Consider the following 27,991-nt stretch of genomic DNA (forward strand, 5'->3'; position numbering starts at 1 on the left):
GAAAGTGTATACTGGACTTTTCAAGGGTCCGTGTCTACCATTTTGACATTCTCCACTCTCCAGTGTTAAATTAACATTCCAGATTTGCTGTGTGCATTCTTCCATGGGGGGGGGTGCTTTGCTTGCATTCAAACCTCTTAGAAAGGCACTGGGCTAAAAATGCACGGCAACCAAAAATAGAGTCCAGTGAGCCTGGACAACAGGACTGACTCTGTTCCACCAGACTGAGACAAGGAGGGAATGGCACGGGGGGACAAACCTTGTTGTCAAACTGAGCGGTGTGCTGGTCGCTGAAGGAACAGATAGTGAGTCGACTGATAGTGAGTCCCTGGAAATAAATACGTCTGAGTTTCCCGAGGCTATATAACTGCATAATGACAACGTGACAAAGCGTGCCCTGTTCGCTTGCAGCTGGATACTATAGTTTTCACAGGAAAGTACAATTCAATATACGGTCTGCTAAGAGGATTTAAAACCCAAGAAAGACGGACTCTGACTCCCTCTGTTTATCTGTTTCTCTAGCCAGGAGGGGGGATCTTCCGCGGATTCCGTCGTTCTTCCGGGTTCTTGGAAACGCCCCCAGCCAGTTTAGTTTTACTGAGGTTAGGTTTAGGTATCATTTACTGAGGTTAGGTTTAGGTATAGTTTTACTGAGGTTAAGGTTAGGGTTAGGTATAGGTATAGTTTTACTGAGGTTAAGGTTAGGTTTAAGTGTAGGCTGTCAATCACAGCGACTGGCCAGTCACAGCGCACCCTCTACGTCACTCTGTACTCAACCCGAGGACGGAACCATGCTCGCTTTTCTCTATCTCTCCCTCCATTGAATACTATGAAAAACATGATGATTCCTTCGTCAGCTGCTCATATAAAACATGAAGCGCATGCCACAGGTCTTTGTGTGGCTTATAGTAGACATAAATTAAGAGTAACTAAAATGGTAACAATACAATTTATAGGTTAAATAATCCTGCTGGGATTTTCTAATAGTGGAGGGAGGGAGTTGGCTCAGAACGGGAAATTGCTGCTGGCATGACGTGCCTTTGTTATTACATTTGCTGCAATTGTAACTGCTTCATCCTATTTCTTTTATCCCTTTTAAACCACACACCTTATGCACATATATACTATTACATCTACTGCTATGTTTAACTGCCTCACTCCATTGCTATTTTTAACCATGCCACCATGTATACATTTTGCACTGCTCATATTGACAGATGGACCTGTTTCCACCTTCCACGTTCTTTTTTTATTCTCATTAACATTCGGTCCGGTATACAGCTCGCTCGTACTATTAACTGTTCAGTGTTGGGACGTTGAAACAAGAACAGAACGCTAATGTAAAGAAGAGAGAGAGCGTCATCTGCAAACTGTTAATGCACTGCACAGATACTGTCTGAGTCCAAGCAGCTCCCACAGCCTTCAAACATGACAAATTGCTCTCTTGCTTCGCTTTCCCCTACTTTTGCTCTTTTTCACTCTTTCTTCTCTCTCTCTCTCTCTCTCTCTCAGCCTCTCTTTCTCTTCCTCCTCCTCCTGCTCAACCCCTCTCCAAAAGTCTCCATGCTTTCGTTCCCTTTCCCTCCCTCTCTCAAATCTCAGCTGCTCCTCCCATCAGCTGCCTAATCATACATGGCTTGTGCCTAAAAAAGAGAAGGAGGGAGTGGACAAATGGGTGGAGAATGAGAGAGAGAGAGAGAGAGAGGGGGAGAGGGGGAGAGAGAGAGAATGCAACTGGCAGGCTGGAGTGTGAGGCACATGGCCAGTGAGTGAGAGATCTTTCCTTTCTTCAGCACATGCTGCGGTGCTCTCCTGCGCTGCTGCCTCTGGTTGGGATTATTGCTGCTGTACTCTGGACTGGACCCCCTTCTTCTTCCTCTCCCCTCTCTCTCTCTTCCTCTAATTTCTCTGTCTCTCTCTCTCTCTCTCCCTCTCTCTGAGAGCGTCCCGGCTCTCTGACCCAAAGTCTCACCTCTCTCCTTTCACCCCCCTCTCCTCTCCTCTCCTCTCCTCTCCTCTCCTTCCCTTCCTCTCTCCCTCGCTCTCCGCAGGATGTCGTGTGAGGAGGCCCAGCTCCACAAGGAGAGGCTCCAGGCCTTGGCGGTAAGTAGGTCTGTCTCTGTGTGTCCGTCCGTCCGTCCGTCCGTCCGTCCGTCTGTCTGTCAGTCGGTCTGTACTGTTATGTAGCTCTGATCACTGTGTATGTCAGTGCCCTTGCCCTTCCATCTGTCTGTCTGTCCTTCGCTATGTTCGTACAGTGACTTCCGTTTACCTTTTTAAACGTTGTCACAGGACTGTCTGACACCAGGTTGTCGCGTATCTTTTCTGCCCCCAGAATATCTTTGTTTCTGTTCCTTTCACTCTCTCTGTGTCTCTGTGTCAACTCTCTCTCTCTCTCTCTCTCTCTCTCTCTCTCTCATTGCTATAAACTTGACCACACAGTAGCTCTTAGGCCCTGTGATGTTTGTGGTGCTCGCTGCTTTGAGGGGGTTGGTCGGCTGGCTGGCTGGCTGGCTGGCTGGCTGATTGTTTGCTGATTGGTTTGGCTGCCTGGTTGCTGCAGGCTCAGCTCAGTGGAAAGTTGATGGAAAAATCAAGTTGGTTGGGTCTTTTCTTTCTATTTTTCTTTAGATGTCTGAGGGTGGAGGTGTTAGTATTTTCCAGGGTGGAGTGATCTGCAGTATATAGAGTGGCGGAGGTAGTGATTTGGGAGGTCATCGTTGCTGATAGGGATGTCATGTTGATGGTGACGGAGGGAGGGAGGGATGGGGGGGGGGGGTGGACAATGTACAACAGTTGTATGTTGGTTCACTGCCTGGAACTAAATTTGGCGCCAGCAGAGAATAACCACAGCATACCATACCCCACACACACACACACACACACACACACACACACACACACACACACATATTCATATACACACACACACACACTCAAGTGTGGGAACAACGGCAGAATTGTTTTGGCTGCGTTGAAGCATCTGGCAGCTATACATAGAATATATATATATATATATATATATATATATATATATATATATACATGCACATATATGTACACACTGTCTGTAAGTTTAGCGCATGTAAATACCAGAATGCACAGTCTATTTAAAGTAGGCTACCGGTATATGTTAACGCCATAACATACATGTACATACTGTGCGTTTACTTTATTACACGTAAATACAAGAATATCCATGATATATTATCACAGAACATGTACACACATATTACATACACCGGAGTATACTGTGTGTACAGTATGTACTGAACTATAGGGGGTCTGTGGGTGATGTGTTCGGCTCATAATGTAGGTTTACTGTACAGTTTGTAAATCAGGCTTTTCTGTGGACGGTTTCATAGTGAAAATTATAATGATAACCGTGAACATTCTGTTCTGTCGCCTGGGGACCCCCCCAGGGGTCCTTGGTGGGCCGGGGGGGTACTTCTTGTTTATGCATCGATTCGTTGTGTGATTCATTGGTAAACCACGACCTAAAATAAACCATTCCTTCATTCAGATCTGTAAGCTCATATAGATCGGCTATTTAAAAGCAATCTTGAAACGGAATGTGAAACAGTTTGAATATATATTTTTAAACATTTTAACAACACTTGTAAGGGGGGGGGGGGGGGGTCCCTGGCACAGAATATCTTCGGTTGTGGGTCTGACGCCAAATTCATAATTACTTTTGTGGTCTATATGACATGGGGAAAGTTTGACAACCATTGTTGTACACATTTTTATTTGTGTTGCTCAGCCAGGTTCAGGTTCAGGTTTATTTGTTATGTGTATAGATACAGAGTATAAATACAATGAAAATGATTTTGCTCAGAGCACTCTGTCTTACATACACAGGTCATAAACAAACATCTATAGTGCCGTTATCTTGGTGAGAGAATAAACAAGCAATAAAACAATACCAAGTGATCTTCTTGGCTTATTTCTCCCTGACTCTTTTCATTGTTGGCATGGATTGACTGACTTCTTTATTTATACAAATGCATATACCGGTACATAAAAACACATCTTTCAAAAGGATACAACACAATATTGCTTGAGAGCTTATTTTTTTCTCCCATTGTGGGTGTAAGTAAGTGTGTGTGTAAAGTAACTGGGTTCCATGCCAAACTGTTATGATAATAGCTAGTTAGCTGTGCTAATTACAAGATAACCAACTATCAGCTGATCTGATGTGTATCCAGAGGTCTTGGCTCATCTCTTAAATTAGTGTTTGAGGGTGAAGCGGTTTAAATTAGTGATTGAGGGTGAAGCTGTTTAAATTAGTGTTTGAGGGTGAAGCTGTTTAAATTAGTGATTGAGGGTGAAGCTGTTTAAATTAGTGTTTGAGGGTGAAGCGGTTTAAATTAGTGATTGAGGGTGAAGCTGTTTAAATTAGTGTTTGAGGGTGAAGCTGTTTAAATTAGTGATTGAGGGTGAAGCTGTTTAAATTAGTGATTGAGGGTGAAGCTGTTTAAATTAGTGATTGAGGGTGAAGCTGTTTAAATTAGTGATTGAGGGTGAAGCTGTTTAAATTAGTGATTGAGGGTGAAGCTGTTTAAATTAGTGATTGAGGGTGAAGCGGTTTAAATTAGTGATTGAGGGTGAAGCTGTTTAAATTAGTGATTGAGGGTGAAGCTGTTTAAATTAGTGATTGAGGGTGAAGCGGTTTAAATTAGTGATTGAGGGTGAAGCTGTTTAAATTAGTGATTGAGGGTGAAGCTGTTTAAATTAGTGATTGAGGGTGAAGCTGTTTAAATTAGTGATTGAGGGTGAAGCTGTTTAAATTAGTGTTTGAGGGTGAAGCTGTTTAAATTAGTGTTTGAGGGTGAAGCTGTTTAAGCAGGTTTTCTTTATCTATCTTTTTCTTCCCACTTTACTGTATTTGTTCCCACTGTATTGAAACAATGCCATCACCGTCTTTTCATTATTTTTGAGTGGTGCAACCACTCCTACAACCAGCAATGTCCGTGTCTACCTATGTGTCTACCTACCTATGTGGCCATGAACACGAGTATATGACTTATTAGTACCAGTAGGGGGAGCCAGAAACAGAGAGAGGGATAGTGCTGCTAATGAGAGAGAGAGAGGTCCTGGACATTTTCATGTCCAGGACCCCAAAAATGATATGTATTTGGCTGCGGATTCCCATCCGAAAATAGTTAGTTAGTTTAATTTATTGTCCACGTGTGGAAATTTGTCTTTGGTCTCAACAGCAGTAAAAAACAAACAGTTACAACAACAGAAACAACACTTACACAATTATTTCTTCATGGCAAAAAAAGTGCAGGACAACAGTGGCAAATACATTGAAAAACAACAAATTTAGCGAGACGTGGTATCATTTAGTGCCTTAATGGCATTTGGGACAAAGGATTTTTTTTTGAAATGCTGTTGTTCCAGGGACCCCCCCCCCCCCGAAGCAAAGATTTGAGTTAAAAACGTTTGCTCTGAAAGAATATACATTCAAGGATTTGCGCCACATTTTCACGATTTAAAAAAATATAATAATAGCAGATCTACAAGCTCATACCGCGGCACCGAGTGCCACGCTATGAGCTTGTAGATCTGCTATTTTTCAATATCTAAACTTGTACAAGGTAATGCCTAAAACACCAAAAGGGGTTCCCGTCCTGAACGGGTTAAGGAATGTTATTAAGACCGGGCACCCATTTTGGTGTCGGCATCATGTCGTGCTTTAGCTATTGAAAAATAGCAGATCTACAAGCTCATATCGCGCCACCGAGTGGCGCGATACGATCTTGTAGGTCTGCTATTTTTGAAAAATCGAAGAGCGACTGACATTTTTAGAATCTGATCTCAGGTCAGAATGGGTTCATCAGACCAGTGTGTGTCCGGCGGAAACCTCGTATGAATCTGATCTCAGGTCAGAATGGGTTAAGATTGTGTCATTTGAGGGTAACCCGACAACCCATCAGTGTACAGTGCATTTGTGTTTCCTATAAGACCAAAGGGGCGACTGATCCCTCTGAACCCTAGCCTTTACACACAACAAGGCTCACATCATCACCCTCTAACCCCCTCCACCCTTCCATGTCCCCTCAGCCTGTGTGTGTGTGTGTGTGTGTGTGTGTGTGTGTGTGTGTGTGTGTGTGTGTGTGTGTGTGTGTGTGTGTGTGTGTGTGTGTGTGTGTGTGTGTGTGTGTGTGTGTGTGTGTGTGTGTGTGTGTGTGTGTGTGTGTGTGTGTGTGTGTGTGTGTGTGTGTGTGTGTGTGTGTGGTTCAGAGTCCAAAATACTGAAGTCATCTGTGCAAACATTTCACTATACTACAAAGAGGCCTCTGAATGAGCAAACTACAGCACACACACACACACACACACACACACAACACACATATATAAATGTTTAAATTGTACAGCTGTTTTCTTTTTTTTTTTCTTTTTTTAGAATTATTTGACCATAAATCTGCTCTTATGGGGTTCCCTGGCACAAAATCTTTTCAGATGGGGAATTACATAGACATTTTGGAGATCCGAAATCCTAACCTTGACATGGAAATGTTTGAGAATCTAATCTAATGTACTGTAATGTTCTTTCCTGGCCATACAACTGTGATGGCACTAACGGTTAATTAATAATGAATTAATAGCGATCTTACTGGAGAGTGTTGACGGAAAGTAAAGCCAGGTGTTGAATGGAAGCAAAACCATTTGGGTCTCGCTTTCAACACCAACCCAGTGTCTGTCTTATCTCTCAGCTGTGTGTGTGTGTGTGTGTGTGTGACTGTGTGTGTGTGTGTGTGTGTGTGTGTGTGTGTGTGTGTTCGCGCGCGCATGCGTTCACGGCATATTTGTCTCTGAGTATATGATGCGAGTCGAGGTCGCTCCCTCTCACTCAATGTATACGACTATGCATGCACACACACACACACACACACACACATACACACAGTTAACTTACATGAGACAATAACAGACTAATAGCTTTGAATGGCTTCCAGGTACTTGCAGAAGCTCTCATTGCAATAACATTACTGACAGCCCTGTTCACTGCAGCCTGAGACTGCCAGGACCAGAGAGACTCCACCAAGTACAGGGCATGTGAGGCTTGCACTGTGGCCCCTTTTCACTGAGTACAGGGCATGTGAGGCTTGCACTGTGGCCCCTTTTCACCAAGTACAGGGCATGTGAGGCTTGCACTGTGGCCCCTTTTCACTGAGTACAGGGCATGTGAGGCTTGCACTGTGGCCCCTTTTCACTGAGTACAGGGCATGTGAGGCTTGCACTGTGGCCCCTTTTCACTGAGTACAGGGCATGTGAGGCTTGCACTGTGGCCCCTTTTCACTGAGTACAGGGCATGTGAGGCTTGCACTGTGGCCCCTTTTCACTGAGTACAGGGCATGTGAGGCTTGCACTGTGGCCCCTTTTCACTGAGTACAGGGCATGTGAGGCTTGCACTGTGGCCCCTTTTCACTGAGTACAGGGCATGTGAGGCTTCCACTGTGGCCCCTTTTCACTGAGTACAGGGCATGTGAGGCTTGCACTGTGGCCCCTTTTCACTGAGTACAGGGCATGTGAGGCTTCCACTGTGGCCCCTTTTCCAACAAAATAACTTTGACTCTAGAACTGGTTCCGTTCCAGATTCTTGGAACCTTGGTGCTTTCAAGGAACCGGCGGCCATTTTTTGTTTCCAGACTTCCAGTTCCGAACCGACTTTTAGGGTTCTGAGCCAATGGAGAGATTAGAGAGCGCGCGCACACACACACACACACACACACACACACACACACACACACACACACACACACACACACACACACACACAGTAGGCTACGCTGTCTGGGGTCTGCAGCTGACAACCTAATGATGTGATTAATAATTGATGATTATTATTATTTCAGTGTCAGCTCTTATAAGTTATTAACCATCTGTCTGGGGTGATGTCATTGCTTCCAGCAGGTCATGTTTACTACCATTGCAACCGAGATCAGCTTGATATTTTAGGCAATTTAGTCGATTAGCTCATCTTTTTCCAGAACATATATATATACTGTTCTGAAACCTCTTCATGTCAGGGACCGCGGGCCCCCATCAGAAAATATTTTGTACCAGGGAGTGGACACCCGTCCAAGATTTGTGTGAAGAAATGTTTCACAAATATTCCAAGCAAAGTTACAATCCAAGCCAGAACACAATCGATACATTGATTGTTAAAAGTGGCTGGATTAAACAATTTAAAGCCCTCAAGGTGTTAAAGACGTATGGAAATGAAAAATTACATTTTCACACTTTTAGAGCATATCCGTGGTCATATGGGCATACCCAACAATCTATGCCAAAACAATGGAAGAATTTGTGTATTTTTATATCAAAAATCCATAAGAATCCAATTTTAATGACGTCCTTTGAACGAAAACATGGTGACGTGATGACGTGTCGACTCCTGCATTAATATAAATTAATCTTGATGTCATTCCCCTGGTTTATTCGCATTGCTGCACACAGCTGGTTTTGATTACAGAACTACTCCGTTAATAATCTCATTCAAGATGACGTCCAGACAGTGTATATTACTCGTTTTAAACGTAATCATCACACTAAAATATGTATCTGAAAACATTATAGGTTGGAAAAAAGCCACGAGCTTTGCTGCCCGTTCAAAAACACACAGCTTTCTGTTTCAGAGTGAAACTTCAAAATAAAATGCTCCAAAAAGCCATTGCACCCCGTCTTTAAATGAAAATGATGCAAGGGTCTACTCTGCAATCCACCAATCAGTGTAGAGCAATGGAACCAAAAGGGTCTATTTGGTTTTACTAAAAGAACACTGAGGATTCCACTATGCCAAAGAACCTGAAACATTTGAGAACAATTAGCCATTGCCCACCATATGTTTTATTGTGCATCCACCCTATTCACTGACAATTCTTTCATCTTTCGCACTAGAACACAATGAATTATTGTAGTTGCAAGAAAGTACAGTGACATTTTGGTGCACAATAATGAGTATACTGCTGAGTTAAGAAATTGTGTATGTTTTTATTGATATTATTATTATATTAAGACATGCATTCCATACATTCCATATAGGGCTGGACCAGACATAGACGAAAGGCATCATGAACTTAGTAAAACACAAACTCTTTCTAAAATAATATTTCATGTGTTTTAAATTTTAGTTATAGTGGCCTTTTGGTGTTAGCATTATGTTATCCTTTAGCTATTGAAAAATAGCAGATCTACAAGCTCATAGCGCACCACCGTGTGGCGCGCTACGAGCTTGTAGGTCTGCTATCTTTGAAAAATCGAAGAACCACTGACATAGAAACACAGCTTTTTCAGATTTTTTTTTTTAGAATCGTTCCCAGGTCAAAAGTGGTTAAGGCAGGGGTGGGCAACTTTGACAGTGGAGAGGGTCACTAAATTTACACTCTCACTCCAGAGAGCCGCTTTCCATATTATACTGTCGTAGCAAAAATTGCCGATCTACAAGCTCAAAACGTGTCGCACTGCGATGCGTTTTGAGCTTGTAAATCAGCTATTTTTTGCTAATATTTCAATTGAAAGCCTGAATTATGTTTTGCTACTTTTGAATTGGAATCCTGAAAAGTAACCTTTTTACCGGTATTTAATTTCAAATATATTTAGCAATATAGTTATGTTAACTTTATGAACTAAATACAAATACATTGGACATTAAAAAAAAAGACAAGATTTTAATACTACTCATTAAGCTACTAATTTAGACTAACACGGGTCATGTTTGGAATTGTAAACAGCTGAAAGCTGAGTGGGGGCCACCAGTTGTCCATGTATGTCTTATAAGGCATCAATGGCGTGCGCGCGCGTGTGTGTGTGTGTGTGCGTGTGTACGTGTGCGTGTGTGCGTTTTCAGAGTGGTCCGGCCCGGCCACACACAGACATAGATTCCCACAGCTGGTGGTTGGTTATAGAATGCGGTGCAGGTCAGGTTTCCATGGCTACTAATTGGTCAGATTAGTGAACAGTTGTGATGTCATGTCGTTAAGTCCAGACCTATAATCAGCATGTTGTTATCATGTAATTACAGCAGTCTGACGGGGCACAGGGTTCTCTTCTGCATGCATAACTTATTCTTATGCATGCTGGTGTACATTCACACATTTATATGCATGCTTTTGCATATAGGCTACGCATATAGGCTATGTGTGTGTGTGTGTGTGTGTGTGTGTGTGTGTGTGTGGGGGGGGGGTCTGTGGTTTTAACATCAGGAAAGTACTTCATCTTTATAATTAGCTGTTGCCCAGTGGCCTGCTAACCACAGGACACTTGACAAAGTGTGTGTGTGTGTGTGTGTGCCTGTGTGTGTCTGTAGTTTGCTCATTCAGAGGCCTCTTTGTAGTATAGTGAAATGTTTGCACAGATGACTTCAGTATTTTGGACTCTGAACCCCGACATACACACACACACACACACACACACACACACACACACACACACGCACAACTCACACACATGCACACGCACACCCACGCACACACATGTTATGCTGATTGTCTGGGGCCTGGGGAAATGAGGAAGTGAGGGGTATAAAGGCGTGTTTGCGTGCTTGTGTATAGAGACAGAGAGAGAGAATGAGATGTGCAGATGTCGATGTGTTTGATCATCTGACGAAGCACAGCATTGATCTGGAGATGCTTGGAACTCCAGAAGAGCAGTACTGTGTACTTGTTTTTGTCTCCTTGTTGACAGCAGTGAGAGACAGAGACCTGACCTGACATGGAACTGGGGGGGGGGGGGGGGGGGCTTGATGCTCTCTAACCCATTCTGACCTGAGATCAGATTCATACGAGGTTTCCGCCGGACACACACTGGTCTGATTAACCCATTCTGACCTGAGATCAGATTCTAAAAATGTCAGTCGCTCTTCGATTTTTCAAAAATAGCAGACCTACAAGCTCGTATCGCGCCACTCGGTGGCGCGATATGAGCTTGTAGATCTGCTATTTTTCAATAGATAAAGCATAACATGATGCTGACACCAAAATGGGTGCCCGGTCAGAATAGGCTAAATCAGTGGTTGTGGTTCCCAACCTATTTTCCTTGGATCCTCTCACATCTGACAAAAGCGGAGACCTCCTCACACACACTGGCGCGCACACACACACACACGCACACAGACGTCTGACAGAAATGTCCACCGGTTAAGCCCTGCGTACCTCTCCTATAAGAAGAGTATAGCAACAAAATAGCAGTTTTTTTTTTTTTGCTTTTGGAGTTCACTCTGTTTCCGATTCTGAATAGACTGTTGGTATCCCATGGGAACACACAGGCAGCCAGACAGTGGTTCAAAGTTGTACTTTATTGTGTACAGGAAAAAGGCAGACTGCACATGTTTTCCCCCTTTTTTTTACTTACTTTATACTGTATGATGATTTGCTGTTTTCCATATAAGTGCACATTTGTACGTCTTTAAATGTTCTGATGAATTGACAATGGAGGACCCTGATGTAAACGAGTCTCAGTGCTTTATGGTTTCGTCCTCAAAGTAGCTGTCTTTATTGACTTTGAATGAAATCAATCAAAGTTACATAAGAGCAAAACTTGGCCTATTTCTGTTTGGCTTCCTTGGTGGATGTGGATCAAAGCGAGTCATGATGATTTTGTGTAACAGCATGTTTAAAATGTTGGACTCCCTCCAAACAGACACGGCCTCATGCAGGGACGTGTTAGAGGGGCAGGGGGCTGAGATCCCGTAAGAGGGCACTTTTGGACAAAAACAGCGAATATTGCAGTTGAGAGCTTGTAGATCAGCTATTTTCGGGTCACAACCCAGCACTCTTTAGCTAGTGGAGCTGCGGCGTATAAGGACATCTCCATTAGCTATCGTAACGACATGGAGCGTTGACCCCCTCCCACCCCGGACCCCCAGGAGGAGAACTGCTCTAAACAGTTCCCGTCCGACCGTTCCCCGAGGTCGCCGGATTTGACCCCGGGGCGAGTGTGCTTTTTGGTGCCGAGCGATCTTAGTATTAATCTAAACAACCCCCTTTAACCCATTCTGAACGGGCACCCATTTTGGTGTTAGCACTATGTTATGCTTTAGCTATTGAAAAATAGCAGATCTACAAGCTCATATCGCGCCACCGAGTGGCGCGATACGAGCTTGTAGGTCTGCTATTTTTGAAAAATCGAAGAGCGACTGACATTTTTAGAATCTGATCTCAGGTCAGAATGGGTTAATCAGACCAGTGTGTGTCCAGTGGAAACCTCGTATGAATCTGATCTCAGGTCAGAATGTGTTGGCCCCCGGCCCGCACTGTCGTAAACCACAGTTCTGGAGATCCTCTTGCAAGTGGTTTACACGTTTCAACTTGGCTCATCGCAAATCTTTGGTCTAAACTTTAGATGAGTTTAGACTCTAAACCGTGTACGTTTTTGCCAGGTTGAAACCTGGCTTATGATCGCTGACTTTATGTCATGATTGGCTCTCATGATTGGCCAAGTCATGATTGGCTGCCCGAGTCTGACCCCGTACTCCGAAACGCCGCCTAAGCCAATGGGAGTCCATTGACCCCATACAGTAAAATATCTATAGGCGTCGGAAACCGAAGATCCCAGGTTAGATTTCCGGCCTCGGGCAAAGTGTCGCTGAGTACTACAGCTAACAGTTGTGCAAATATATCGCGCTATGAGCTTGTAGATCAGCTATTTTTCGCTAATTCTTCAAATGTTTAAAATAATAATTTTAAGAAAGATGTATAGGAAACAAAAGTAAAAAAAAAAGTAACCCAAAGATGGTTCCCGACCCTCTCTAAACCAACTGGAGGACCCTTGACTAACCCATAAATGGCCATTTGGTTACATGCCTCAGATCATGAAAAAGTCTGCCACTGGTGTACAAGAAGCGAGGTGTGTGTGTGTGTGTGTGGGGGGGGGGGGGGGGGGGGGGGGGGTGTTATGAACCTCAGCAGGATATTGAGGTGACGGGGGAGGGGAGAGGGGTACGTACTTGAGGTGGAGTTGTTTGGGTGGGGGAGGGGGTGTCTGAGGCATGCATTATGGGGCGGATAAAATTAGCAGCAGCTGTCCAGACCCTCTCTGCTGGACCCATGCACCGACATTGTGTGTGTGTGTGTGTGTGTGTGTGTGTGTGTGTGTGTGTGTGTGTGTGTGTGTGTGTGTGTGTGTGTGTGTGTGTTTTTGTGGGGGGGGGGGGGGGGGGGGGGTGTTGGTAGAGATAAGAGAGCTCTGAATGCACCTCAAACACTTATTAAGCTTGGTGTCGCTGGAAGTGTGTCAGTCGAGGTTATTGTTTTCGTCACAGTTTGAGTTTACCTTCATTTAGTTTGGTTTGTTTTAAAAGCGGGGCGTCGGGGGGAACACATGGACGAGACGGCGAGTTTGTGACATTCTGAAAGTAGCTGGGAGGGAACTGAGCTATCAGGACACCCTAAATACCACGCGCGCGCACACACACACACACACACACACGCATGCTCACACATAGAAAAATGTGACTTGCTGCTCCTCTTAAATGCACCAAAATACTAAGTGTGTGTGCGTGCGTGCGTGCGTGCGTGCGTGCGACCTCCCGAATATGGCCATGTTGGGTGTATCAGAACCAGCTGCTACCGTCACATAGTTTAGGAGTCGGGCTAACCCTATCCGTGGTAACGTTACTATCGTGGTATGCAAGAGCTTCCAGTGATGAGCTAAGCGCGCGTTCATTGACACCGCGATATCTCCCACCATTTGAGCCCCTCTATTAACGCAATGCCTGTCACAACACTGGCATTAACTATGGAAATGGCACATTAAGAAAATCCACCGTGATATTGGCCCCTCTAAATATGGCATTGATGGACTTGTGAATGAGATCATAAGCTTGCAAGCTGGTATAATGTGACTGTCATTTCTTGTTTATCTATAATAATATATGAATCAATGAATTGCATTGACTAAATTGATTCGTCTGATTAACCATTCACGTTCTTGTGCAACGGTGACGTGGAAAATCGCGAAAATAGCCGATCTACTTTTTTAGTAACTGTTCATTAATTACAATCGAGGCAACCGTTTGACACAATCGTGACTTTGATTCTAAGTTATATCGCCCTGCTCTAACCCATTCTGACCGGGCACCCATTTTGGTGTTGGCATCATGTTATGCTTTAGCTATTGAAAAATAGCAGATCTACAAGCTCATATCGCGCCACCGAGTGGCGCGATACGAGCTTGTAGGTCTGCTATTTTTTTTTTTTATCGAAGAACGACTGACATTTTTAGAATCTGATCTCAGGTCAGAATGGGTTCATCAGACCAGTGTGTGTCCGGCGGAAACCTCGTATGAATCTGATCTCAGGTCAGAATGGGCTAATATTGGCACCGCTTGCTTGGTGAACAGACTTGAGTGTCCTTGATTGGCTCAGCCTTGGCTACCCGCCCACGTCTCATATATTTCCTAGAGAGATGGAATCTCATCTCCGAGAATGCTCTGAGCAGGCACAGATATTATAAAACACAGATGCCTCATTGGCCGCCGCAGTGCATCGGAGCGACATGTCTCCATTGAAGGCAGGAAGTAAAGCGTCACTGCCCAAATGACGTGACTCATGCGACTCCTCCATGTCTCTCGCTGCCAGAATGACTTGAAGGTGCAGGCCGGTTTCTTCAGCTGTGTGTGTGTGTGTGTGTGTGTGTGTGTGTGTGTGTGTGTGTGTGCGTCCTCGTCCCTCTTTAAGCTGACTTGTCGTCAGGCCACGGTCTGGTCAGCTGGTCACCTGACACATGAACATGACCTGGTTCAATGACATTTTCACATGAAAGTTGTACTTCTCCACTGCGTCACCATTTGGGGGTTAATGTTCGTACAATACTATGCAAGATGTCATTCTTAAAGTGTTTAGAAGTTGACAGTACCAGTCAAATCGGGTCAAAGGCGCGCGCGCGGGGGTGTGTGTGTGTGTGTGTGCGCGCGCGCGTGCAAGTGAGTCACTGTGTGTGGGACGCCATGAGTGTGTCACCAGGAATGTGACATATTTCCCTGTGGGGGAAGAGTTTTCTCCGCAGGGGGCATCATGGACACACAGTGACTCACAAAAGATCTGGGGTCAATTTGCCATCCGAATCCTTTTACCGTCCAAGTAATTTTAGTATGTGAAAAGATATATGTGACAAAGCTAGTCACAACCCAGGGTATACGGAAGGACACGACACAGGCAGTTGTTCTCAAGTAGGCTGTTTTATTCCTCTTAAGGCAGGGCATAACCATTTGAAAGCATCACAACTTCACAATACTAGTTTACCCAGGAGAGCAGATGGCTCATCTCCACTGTCCGGACAGAGGCTCTTCCTGAGTGTTTGTGGAGGTGACTGATTTAACCTGTTGTGCCTTGATCAAGTCCATGATGCACAACAGGTGCGCAGCCACACCCAGCTCTGAGTCCAGTTCTAGTTTGACTCAGGCCAGGTGTGACTGCTTAAATCAGTCACCCTCCCTCTCACAATATACAAGTAACTTAATACATGAAGTCATGGAATATACTAGCCTGATTATCAGATCTGGGCTTCCTTAAGAGTGGGCGGGGTCTGTGGGCTGGAAACCAGGCTAAGAATATACAGACAAAATGTCACCAAAATACTCGACCCTCTTACGTTAAATGAACTCTACAGACTTTACAGTGTATACCAGTCACAAGACAATAGGTATATTTCAGACGAAAGCACAAACTTGTCAATACAATAACTGTTACCTTGTGGACGAACCATGATAAAGCACTGCACTTGTTTACAACAGGGTCCACCTTTTTCAATTCATCAGAACATTTAAAGATGTACAAATATACACTTATATACACTTCTAAATCATATAAAAGTAAAAGGGGGGGGGGGGGGGGGGCAGTTTCGAATTGCAGACGTCCGTAGGTGCTCTTTGAGAGCGGTTTCAAGGGATTAACATGTTTTAATATTGGTAGGGTTTTCCACATTGTAGTGGCATAGGAGCGGAATAATCCCCTGTTTGGATGGATTAATCGTTTAATGAATAGATGGATGAGTAGGATGTGTGTGTGTGTGGGGGGGGGGGGGGGTAACACGTGTGTGTGTGTGTGTGTGTGTGTGTGTGTGTGTGTGTGTGTGTGTGTGTGCACGTACGTGGGCACGCTTGTGGAAAAGCTTGCCTTCACACTATACCGTATAAATATATGGTAACCAAATGACATATATGAACCATCTTTGATCCAAGAACATCAAACGTGTGTGTGTGTGTGTGTGTGTGTGTGTGTGTGTGTGTGTGTGTGTGTGTGTGTGCGCGCGCGCGTGGGCCTGTGCACGTCGGTCCATTCCTCAACCACATGTCCTTAACATCTGGTGCCCATACCTCTATGCCCCATCCTTGGGAAATGCTTGTGTTGATGTGTTTGTTATTATCGGGGGTGTGTGTGTGTGTGTGTGTGTGTGTATATGTGTGTGTAAAGCATAGTTCAGACCAAAGATTCGTGACGAGACGTTGCCATTTTAGAAGGTTGCGGAGACAAAACACAGAGGTCTGAATTTATCCTGTTGCCAGGCCGGCTGATGCCGGCTGATTGAGTCTCATGAGATCCAATTAATTTGCCGGAATTAAAAAACAACTTTCAGAATGCCTCGCTCCTATTGTCACGATGCATCTGTTTATCTGTCGCTCTCGCACCTGGTACAATCGCATATCCCACAGGTGTGTCCTTCCAAAATCACAGCCCCGAGGTCCCAAACGGCATCACAACACATTCATCCATGTAGTGTTTAAGAAATCGGCACACACACAAACACATTGATATCGCAAGCACTTAAACCCTACATTTGGTTGTTTGAAGTCCTTCAAGGCTCTATATATCTTCACTGAAAATTGCTGATCTTGTAGATCGTCTATTTTCCACGAAAGCTACAGTATCCACCAATGTGGAGGCTGGGTTTCAAGTGGTTACAGGGAACTACTGTCAAATGTTTCACACACGCTTTCGTTCCCGTACCCGGAGAAGGATGGGCCCGTCCTGCTGTTCATATCCCATAGACCGGAGGGCAATGGAAAGAGAAGTTGCTTTGGAGGCGGAAATCGGGATCAGCTCGTTGACCTTTGACCCGGACCGTCCAGTTTTTAGAACATCAAAACGTTGCAGACCACAGTTTGGGGAATTCTGTCCCATCTACAAAAGCTCCATTGGAAGCTTGCAGAGCTTGAGTTAGCTCACGTGTAAATCCACAAATCCACATGCTCTGAGAATGCACGCAGCCCACCCATCTGACCACGCAGCCCACCCATCTGACCATTAAGTGGTCACATGGGTGGGCTGCGTGCATTCTTTTTTCAAGTGGGGCCCTGATCCAAAAAAGGTTGAGAACCTCCACTGTTCTATGTTGTGCATGTTTGCGATCGGTTGAGGTTGATGAATTACTTTTCGGGTGGTTGTGCAGTGGCACTTTAAGACCCTTTAAGAGTGTTAAATCTACTCAAGTGTAAAACATTGACCCAAAATGAAGTGAACGCTGCAGTGTATTCTGTCCTGTGAATGGCAGTCTGACAAGGGTTAGACTAGCCCATTCTGACCTGAGATCAGATTCATAAGAGGTTTCCGCTGGACACGCACTGGTCTGATGAACCCATTCTGACCTGAGATCAGATTCTAAAAATGTCACAGTCGTTCTTCGATTTTTCAAAAAAAGCAGACCTACAAGCTCGTATCGCGCCACTCGGTGGCGCGATACGAGCTTGTAGGTCTGCTATTTTTAAATAGCTAAAGCACGACATGATGCTAACACCAAAATGGGTTCCCGTTAAGAATAATAATAATAATAATAATAAACTTTATTTGTATAGCACTTTTCATACATAAATGCAGCTCAGAGTGCTTCACAGGGCAGGACAAAAATAAAATACAATAAAACACAAGTAGTTAAAATGATAAAACAATAGCAGAGAACAAAACTGAATATAAGAACATAAAATAAATAAAAACACATAAAAAAATAAAAATAAAACTCAACTAAAAGCAAGGGTGAAGAGGTGAGTCTTGAGTTGAGATTTAAAAATGTCTACAGAGGGTGCGTGTCTGAGCTCGAATGGAAGTTTATTCCAGGCTGTTGGGCCATAGAAGCAAAAAGCTGCCTCACCATACTTTTTTGTGCACTTTTTTTTAGGCACTTCAAGTAGGCCAGCATTGGAGGACCTGAGGGGGCGGCTAGGGACATATCTAGGTAGGCAGTCACGGAGGTACGGAGGTGCGAGACCATTGAGAGCTTTATAGACAAGTAACAGAATTTTAAAGTCAATCCTAAAAACAACCGGAAGCCAGTGCAGTGCTGCCAAAACTGGAGTAATATGTTCTCTCATCTTAGTTCTAGTTAAGACTCTAGCTGCTGCATTTTGGACAAGTTGTAATCTGTCAGTCGATTTCTTAGGGAGTCCTGAAAAAAGTGCATTGCAATAGTCAAGCCGAGAAAAAAAAAAAGAAAAAAAAAAAAAGAAAAAAAAAAAAAAAAAGAATGGACTAGGGGGGTTTCCCCCTTAATGGCTATATTTAAACCAACAGGAAATGTCCCAGAAACTTAACTCTGAGAACCCTGCCCGTGCACAGTACAAATCCTCAGTGTTCGTTTAACTCCGAGAGTGTTAATGGTCCATTTGGTTTCATTTATACTCTCTCCGAGTTAAAATGGATGCTGGTATGTTCAGTTGGCCCACTGGGGTCTCCCAGGGCTCTATAACTCCCCTTCCTTTTCCCCCCCCATGTCGGATCTCTTTGAGTTGTGAACTTTCCTGCCGTCAGGCTGATGTCCAGGCAGTGTGCCCTTGAGCAACACAATGAAACCCTTCCATAGAGCTGACCGTTCATTGCTGTTGGATGAAAGACAGAAAAGAGCCAAAGTGACCAGAAATAAATAAAGGTTATAATCCAAATTTTGTCAATAGATCGTATTGGAATTGACCATTTAATGTAACCTGAAACATGTCACAGACATGGCCTACTTTTACACTTTATTGTCCAGGGACTACAGATGAAAAATAACCTTTATTTAAATCTGCTGCAATGCATTTATTGTACAAATAAATTGCTGTTTTACAAAACAAAAACAATAAATGACTAAAGTGTGTGTGTGTGTGTGTGTGTGTGTGTGTGTGTGTGTGTGTGACTGTGTGTGTGTGTGTGCTCTCAGGCAAGGAGCCTGAGAACTCGGTGTAGTGCTATGAGTTTGTAGATCTGCTATTTTTCCAATAGCTAAAGTATAAAACACTAAAAGGGCTTCCTGTCCAGAATGGGTTAAACGTGGAATTGGAAGTGATGACACACAGAAAAGAGCAGACAGAACTGGAACTGGAACACCACATTGAAGCTGATGAATAATGGGTCTCTCCTGATTGGCTGGAATTTTGCAACCCACCTGGAAATGTATGGTTTTTTTTTAACCAAAACATATTGCTTACTCTACCTTTTTAATGTTGCAACATTTATCTAGGTTCCACACAAAGTAATTGCTTCATGGTAGAATATCATCTCGTAAAAAAAAATATATTTTTCTCTCTCTCTCTCTCTCTCTCTCTCTCTCGTGTCAGTCGACCAGTCAATCTTCTTATTGTGTACTCAAAGCCCTGGACTGATTATTCCAAGTACTGTACGTAGTACTGTAGTACATGTCGCTAATCATTATTATTGTTATGTGTTCCATGTACAGTAGGCATAGCACTATTAAGTGTTCCACTTCCACATAATGAAGCTGAAGTACATTGAGAGTCATGTAGAGAGAGAGAGAGAGAGAGAGAGAGAGAGAGAGAAAAAAAACATTGTTCTTTGCTCTTCAAGTTTAAAACCACGTGTTCAACTGTTACTACGCCCTGGAAAATATATCGGGCCAACATCACCAGCCGTCGACGTGAACTCAAACATCCATTGTTCTCACCCTAGGTGAACCTTGTATTCAGTTCTAATCCACCCTCGTGTCCAGATAACCTATAAAGACCCTCTAGTAGACCCAAACAGGCCCCTCTAACCCCCGCTCTCATCCCTCAATGAGACCCGTAATCCTTCACTTCCTTCCTGCATCGGGCTACAGATCATTTGTCACCTCTCTGTCTGAGTAGCTGAAGGACAGACTTCAGGAGAATTCATGTGTCGGCAAAAGAAAAAGCACCGCGTGGCCTGATTACTGCTATACACTTCAGCATTTGGAATACATCCCACTTGCCATTTACTTCCACGTGGAGTTTCTCACCAACATGAATAAGAGGAAGAATTAGAATGAACGTTATCGTCACGTCGCAGGTTTACAGGTATAAAGACGTGGGTGAAATGTGTCGTCGTGCAAGCTGCAAGCGCCGTCATTGTTGTTGTTTTTTCAGAAAAGGCGAGCAGGGAGAAGAATCAACCACTAAAGAAGCTTGTCAAAGGGGACTAAACAATCTGTATATCTAATTATCTACATATATATATATATATATATATATATATATATATCTACATACATGCCGTTAAACGTATAGGTGCAAAAGTGGTAACACGTGAACATTTGGTATTTCTTGTGTGCATAGTCTAACAGTGAGCACTAGTGACTGCAATGTGTATTGAAGCTCTGTCATGGTGTGGTGTGGGTTTGGCGGTGAAGCCGAGCTAGAACCAAGGAGTCTGCTAAACTACTTAATCCGAGCGAGCCTCCGTCATCTCCAGCCTTGACTACAGCAACTCCGGCCTCCTCTTCTACTGTAGTTAGTGGCCTGCTGGGCTGTGTGTTCACTCAAATGATCCAGAATGTCGCATCATGTCCGTCTGGTCTCCAGCCTCCCTAAATATTCACGTCACACCAGTATTTGCATTGCCTTCACTGGCTTCCAGTTCTAAACGCTGGTGATGTCCTACATACTGCATACATGGGCCCCCACCTTCACTTAATATCAGAATATTGATATATTATTGATTTCAGCTGTTACAATTCCAAACATGCAAACATGACCTGCGTTCATTTATTCCGTTTAAATGAGTAGCTTAATGAGTATTAAAATGTTGTTGTCCTTTTTTTCATGTCCAATGTATTTGGAATTGGTTCTATAATTTAAGGCATTTTGAAAGGCATTTCCAATTAAATAACACATTTTCTTTGCAGGATTCCAATTCCAAAATTAGCAAAATAATATTTCATGATTTCAATTCAAATATAGCAGAAATAGCTGATCTACAAGCCCAAAACGTGTCGCATTTGAGCTTGTAGATCAGCTATTTTCACTAGTTTGGACTATAGACTGTAAAAAATATGGACAAAGCGTTCTCCGGGTCTAACATGAACGTAAAATGAAGCCTGTCAGTCCTTGCACTGTAAGTCGCCATCTTTCTAGATCCGTTTGGTCCCAGCTGGCCCATTGGCTGGCCCAGACAACGAGGCGGGACTTCCCCTCTTCTTCTCCGTTGGTTTTTATTTTGACTCGAGTGGGAGGGGAATCCCGATCATAGACTGTAACGGTAGCCACGCCCCTCAGAACATACGCGACTTTATGGTAATTATTTTAATAAATGGGACCATAATTTTCCAAAAAGAATATTATGACATGAGAAATGAGACTTTAAACTAGTGACTGGAAGAAGAAAGTATTCATGACCATGTTTATTAAGGTAATACAGTCTAGGTGAAGTTGGGCCCAAATACATGGACCTCTATGGTGCTATGGGTTTTTCTGGGTCCAATGACAGCGCCACAACAGGCCATTATATGAACTTTCAGGAAATCCCGATTTCCTCAGTGGCTTCACAAAATATCTGTCTGACTGCCCCCCTGGTTTGGACCCAGGGCAGACACCACGTTTCTCTTGCGGGTCTCGGGCTAAAAGGCTTGGGAACCACCGTCCTAGACCCTTATCCCTCCTGGAATGAACTCTGACCTCCCGTCTCCGTCAGGACTGTGCAGACTCACTCCCCGGGCCGTTTTCCACCGAAGTCTGGAAACTCACCTCTTCAGACTCCACCTCACCCCCCTAGCGTTCCTTCAGACTCCACCTCACCCCCCTAGCGTTCCTTCAGACTCCACCTCACCCCCCTAGCGTTCCTTCAGACTCCACCTCACCCCCCTAGCGTTCCTTCAGACTCCACCTCACCCCCCTAGCGTTCCTTCAGACTCCACCTCACCCCCCTAGCGTTCCTTCAGACTCCACCTCACCCCCCTAGCGTTCCTTCAGACTCCACCTCACCCCCCTAGCGTTCCTTCAGACTCCACCTCACCCCCCTAGCGTTCCTTCAGACTCCACCTCACCCCCCTAGCGTTCCTTCAACTAGTACTTCTCAATCCTTGTTTAGCGTTGCTTTATTTTTTAAGTGGTGCAACCACTTCCTTAAGTGACTATGTGTGTGGGTGTCTGGGTGGCTGGGTATGAGCACGAAAACAGCATGGTTGTTTTTCACCACCTGTGCGCAACCTAACACACACACAAACACACAGGCACATATTAACTGTATATATGGTGATTTCGGGTGTGCCAGTACAGTACAGTGACAGTACAGTACAGTACAGTAGAGGGACCCCCCACGCGGTAACTCTGTCATTTCTCAACCGTTTCGGACGCGGGGCGGCTCGCCGGAATGGGGCCGGCCCCCTGGGTGCGTTCCTGTGGGTCTGGAACCCCCGGGGGACTGCGGACCCCCACACGGAGTTGCACCACTCACTTCACACGGGTGTGATTTTTATATTTGATAGATGATAGTTATACTAGATTCAGATATTTTGTTGGTCACTTGTTAACATGTGTTGTGTTATGGTGTATACTGTGCAGATTCGACTTCATGGCCAAGTCACGGGTGTAATCAAGCGGGTGAGATGATATGTCGCTCCTCACTCTCATCATTTGCATTGACAAGAAAGGGGTAAAGAATAGAACGCGAAGAAGGACTTCATTATATTTGGTTCAGTTATGTCACTGACCCTCGAATCACTCTATTTCTTTGTGGTGAGGTTGATTGAGGGCATTTGACCACAAATGCTAAGAATGCCATTGTTGTTCTGTCGGATGCTACTGTGGGTTTGATGTTAATTGGTATTCTATAGTTAATGTGCAGCACTTAATTGTTTTCTTGTACTCTATTTACGTGACCATTTACGTAAATAAGGTTGTTTGCAGTTGCACCGACTGACTAGGGCTCGCCAGCAGGGTCCGTGTACTGCAAATTGTAGGAAGGTTGAAGAATAGAAACGTAAATTAAAGTTTAAACTCAATTGTATTCATATTCTCAGTTTTGTTTTGTTTTGGCCACAGCTTGGGTAACAGGGTGGTTCAGAATGAATGGCCTTTTTAAATGAAATGATGATATCATTGTTTGTGTGTGTGTGTGTGTGTGTGTGTGTGTGTGTGTGTGTGTGTGTGTGTGTGTGTGTGTGTGTGTGTGTGTGTGTGTGTGTGTGTGTGTGTGTGTGTGTGTGTGTGTGTGTGTGTGTGTGTGTGTGTGTGTGTGTGTGTGTGTGTGTGTGTGTGTGTGTGTGTGTGTGTGTGTGTGTGTGTGTGTGTGTGCGTGCGTGCGCGCGCGTGCACATGTGCGTGTGCACATCATTAAGATGTGCCAGAGGTCACGGAGCCTTGCCTTTTTTTGCACTGAGGTGACATCACATTCCACGTCCTGAAATTACAGATCACAGCTAAATCCTAATAATAATAGAGCGAATGTCTGAATGTCTGTCTGTCTGTCTGTCTGTCAGAAACAAACACTTATCTCCTCATTGCCTGCACCAATCGCTCCCACTTTTCACACAGGCATTGACCATAATAATATGGAGGTCTTAACGAAGCCATTTTTCCAATAAGATTAATAATGAATTTATTAGTGAATAAAAACCAGTTTATTTGTCCGTGCTCTATCTCCGACCGAGCCACACTATTAGCACACATCTCTCCATGCCAAAATAAATCTGCACGCTCCCACAATCCAGCTAGGCTACTTTTTTACCGACGCAACTGTCGTATTTACTGTACAGATATTGTTTTTACATCACCACACGATCATGGAGAATTGTAACTTGAAGAATTGTGTGCCTGTGGAGGGGGTGTGGGACGCATAATTCGATAGGTCACCGTTTGTAGTGTGACGTAGGAAGCGAAACCCAGCCCCGTCGGAGCATCTGTTCTGTGTCCGTGTTGGATGTGAATGACCAGCGACACACAGCCAGGACTGCAGCCGCTCCGAGGACACTGTTTCTGGGCTTATGATCAGTGACACACAGCCAGGACTGCAGCCGCTCCGAGGACACTGTTTCTGGGCTTATGATCAGCGACACACAGCCAGGACTGCAGCCGCTCCGCCGCTATATATAAATGCACCATTTACACTGTCCGCCCCCTCCTCAACCACCTCCTTCGCCGTGCATTACACATGGGCTACATGCACGCTCAAAGCCTGGACACTGACAACGACAGCTTACAGCCCTGCGCGCACCCAGCGTGGCTGCGTGACACACTGAACAGCACGATCACAACGGAATGCTTATCTGTCGGGGTCTCGGGGTGGCCAAATGGAGACGTTTGGAGAAGACAGATCCCGTGCCGTCGGAACAACACAATGACAAAATACATACAGACAGATGCAATGACAACGACACGTTCCTAAATCACACAAAACATCTAATTCTTATCCTGATTATATAAAGAACAAACTACAACTTGCTTTGAAGCCCAAAAAGCCAACCTCCGCGTTCACCGTTTAATAGCTTATATCTCCACGGGCAGCAGACGGTGAGCGGTTAGGGACCGTCTACAAAGTGCAACACCGACCTTGAAAATATTCAATAACTTCCATTTATAGGCAGAATATCACCACCATATTTACATCACACATCAATGGTGTACTTATGATTGTACTACAGCATTTAATTAGCCTATACTTTAGTGCCCAACCCAACTTCCCAAGACCATCTGTAAACAATTCCCCCCCCTATCAGTAATGTGATCTATTACATCACACACTGAACATGATTTGCTGTTTGCATATATTCAGAACGGGTAAGGACTAGTATTGTTAATTAATTAAAGATGGAGTGCCGTGATTTATTTTTACCCCTCCTTAAAACATGATCATCAGTTACTATGATTATACTAGGAGGAAGAGTTTGTTCAACCATGTGTACAGAAAGTGTACCTGGTTTTCACCTTAGCACCACCCACCTGTTAACCCATTCTGACCTGAGATCAGATTCATACGAGGTTTCCACTGGACACACACTGGTCTGATTGACCCATTCTGACCTGAGATCAGATTCTAAAAAATGTCAGTCGTTCTTCGATTTTTCAAAAATAGCAGACCTACAAGCTCGTATCGCGCCACTCGGTGGCGCGATATGAGCTTGTAGATCTGCTATTTTTCAATAGGTAAAGCACGACATGATGCTAACACCAAAATGGGTGCCCGGTCAGAATGCATTAACAAAGCCTTCATTTCCCAAGCATAAATCCTGAGTGTTAGTTTAACTCTGAGGTATCAAACTGTATTGTTGAAATAAGTGTTAAACAGCATATTCTCTATAGTAACCATTGCTAGAGTGATGTTCAGTAACGGCCTCGCCAGCTCTTTAGTGAACATAACATACATTCTCTGGTCTAATCGGGAGAATATACAGGATGAACAAGACGAAATGTCAAATAAAATAACTAACAAAACTTGGAGACTGGAACAGACTGGACTAAAACATTTTCTTTGTGGCTTCCCGTCTCCCTAATTGGACATCCCGACAGGAAAATGTATTTTTTCTGATTTAAAGGTATATTCAGTGATTTCACTTAATTCAAATATCACTTATTTTTTTGTTTTGTTGTGATAATCCTCCCTACTATAGAGTGTGCTGGCCATATACGGAGTTCCTCCCTGTCCCCAGTTAACCCCTGGGGGTCAAAAAACCTTAGGTTTCGTTTTTGACTCTCTATCCTGATTGGACGAAAGGTAGGGATGCGCCGATCCGATACTCGTATCGGAGATCGGCGCCGATCCGGAGCTAAAATTCTAGATCGGGTATCGGTGGCAATGGGCCGATCCATTATCCGATCCAGTTGCCGCTCCGTTCTCCCGTTGGAACTTGAGACATGCTCCTGTCTGCCCAGTGCACAGCGCACAGTCAAACAGCCCCCAGGCTCCCTCAGCCCTCTCCCACCTGAGCCTAGAGGTGAGGGAGAGGAGGGGCTGCGCTCGCCTCCCCTCCGCTCATTCTCGTTCTGTCACTTCTGTCCCCCCGCTGTGTTCTTAACTTCTTTAACAGGTCGCTCGTATTTCTTTATGTAAGATAAAGAATCCGATGAACACGGAGAGCCAAAGAGGACAGTTGCCAAAGCCCCCATTCAATTACATCCTACTGTTCCTCATGTTAGCGATAGCTGCTAAAGCTATCAACAGTAGCAAAAACACAACACTGCTAGGCTAGCAAGCTAACGTTGCAGCAACACGATCGTTACTGTGTGTGTGTGTGTGTGTGTGTGTGTGTGTGTGTGTGTGTGTGTGTGTGTGTGTGTGTGTGTGTGTGTGTGTGTGTGTGTGCGTGTGTGCGTGCGGGGATTCCGAATATTAAAATAATAATAGTAGTTTGAGTATGCTGGCCCACAGTAGCTACAGAATGTGCGTAGGGAGAGGGAACATATGGGGCTAATGCTGGCCATGAAGCATTGAATAATATCTGAATAGAACATTAACTAGAGTTATAAATAAGGAATAGAAACCAAAATGATGTGGTTGACTATCATCAGAAAGAAATTAAATTGTGGTTGTGCTTTACAACTTTCCTTTTATGTGTAGGCCTAGCTGGTTTATAATCCATAGTTACTATGTATAATAATAATAATATTATACATAGTAACTATGGATTATAAACCTAAAATAATAATTATTATTATAATAATTATAGGCATAATATTATTATGCATAGTAACTATGGATTATAAACCTAAAATAATAATAATAATTATTATAATAATTATAGGCATAATAATAATAAAAAGAATAAACATTTTAAAAACTATGAAAGTGCATAATACTGCACAGCTTTTATTTGTACTTAGAATGTTAAACCCTCAGAAATCGCCATGGTTGACCAATATTATTAATCCACGTGTTAATAATATATATTATATTATTATATATAATATAATATATATAATAATGTATTAAATACATTACATTATACATTAGACATAGGGTATCGGATCGGTACTCTGTATCGGCAGATACTGGACCCCCATGTATCGAAATCGGTATCGAATGCCAAAAAGCCGGATCGGTGCATCCCTAACGAAAGGCTGGGTCCCACAGCCAAAAACGAAACCTAAGGTTTTTTGAGTGAAATCACTGAATATACCTTTAAGATGGAGAGATGGTAACACCTGTTGGTAATTTGACTGCATGCCTCCCTGATCTAAGAACCGCCGGATTGATTTTCTATCTACTATGACATGGCATTGACTATATTCACACAGCGGCCATTTGAGAACGTCTCAAGTAGCTGTACTTAAAGGGATTGTGACATTAAAAAAAAGGTTTTGGAATTGTTCTTATTTTTTTTAGGTTTTCTATTCTCAATTGCACCCAAAAAACATGAACTTTTAACATTCAGTAGATTTTCTGTGATCTGGGGTTTTCTGGCTCAAACAGGTGCTCTGATTGTCCTGCTGTTTGTGATGTAAGACCCTGCAAATCCCATATATGTCAATGGGATTTGCCAGCAGATGTCACTGTTTTCACTGTCTTGCCTGTTTTCATTGTAGCTCAAAAGGCTTCCAAACCCCAAAGAAAACTTCAGACCACAGAAAATCCACTGAATGTTCAAAGTTCAGGTTTTTTGGGTGTAATTGAGGTCATAAAACCTAAAAGAAAAAAGAAAAAGAAAAAGAAATGAAAATGAATGTCATAAAACCTTTAAGTCCAATTTTGTGGAGTATTGCAAGTATTTCTCATTTTCTGTCCTTTTAATTGTACTCCATTTATTCAGAGGCAAATATTGTACTTTTTCTAAATATTGTACTTTTACTAATTATTTGAAAGCTTTAGTTACTAGTTACTTTGTAGATTTC

The 27,991-nt window shown here is 43.7% G+C and overlaps 1 protein-coding gene across 1 annotated transcript in view; it reads left to right on the plus strand.

Moving 5' to 3' along the window:
• The first annotated feature begins 1,743 nt into the window (after positions 1-1,743).
• palm2akap2 (PALM2 and AKAP2 fusion) overlaps positions 1,744-27,991 on the plus strand; it is a 121,929-nt gene continuing 95,681 nt past the window's right edge. Inside the window, exon 1 of the mRNA XM_083793638.1 lies at positions 1,744-2,103. Within this exon, the coding sequence (XP_083649764.1) occupies positions 2,053-2,103 (51 nt within the window). The 5' untranslated portion in view covers positions 1,744-2,052. The remainder of the gene's footprint in view (positions 2,104-27,991) is intronic.

The sequence above is a fragment of the Protomyctophum parallelum genome (genome assembly GCF_964188405.1).
Source record: "Protomyctophum parallelum genome assembly, chromosome: 21".
In the NCBI taxonomy this organism is placed as follows: domain Eukaryota; kingdom Metazoa; phylum Chordata; class Actinopteri; order Myctophiformes; family Myctophidae; genus Protomyctophum; species Protomyctophum parallelum.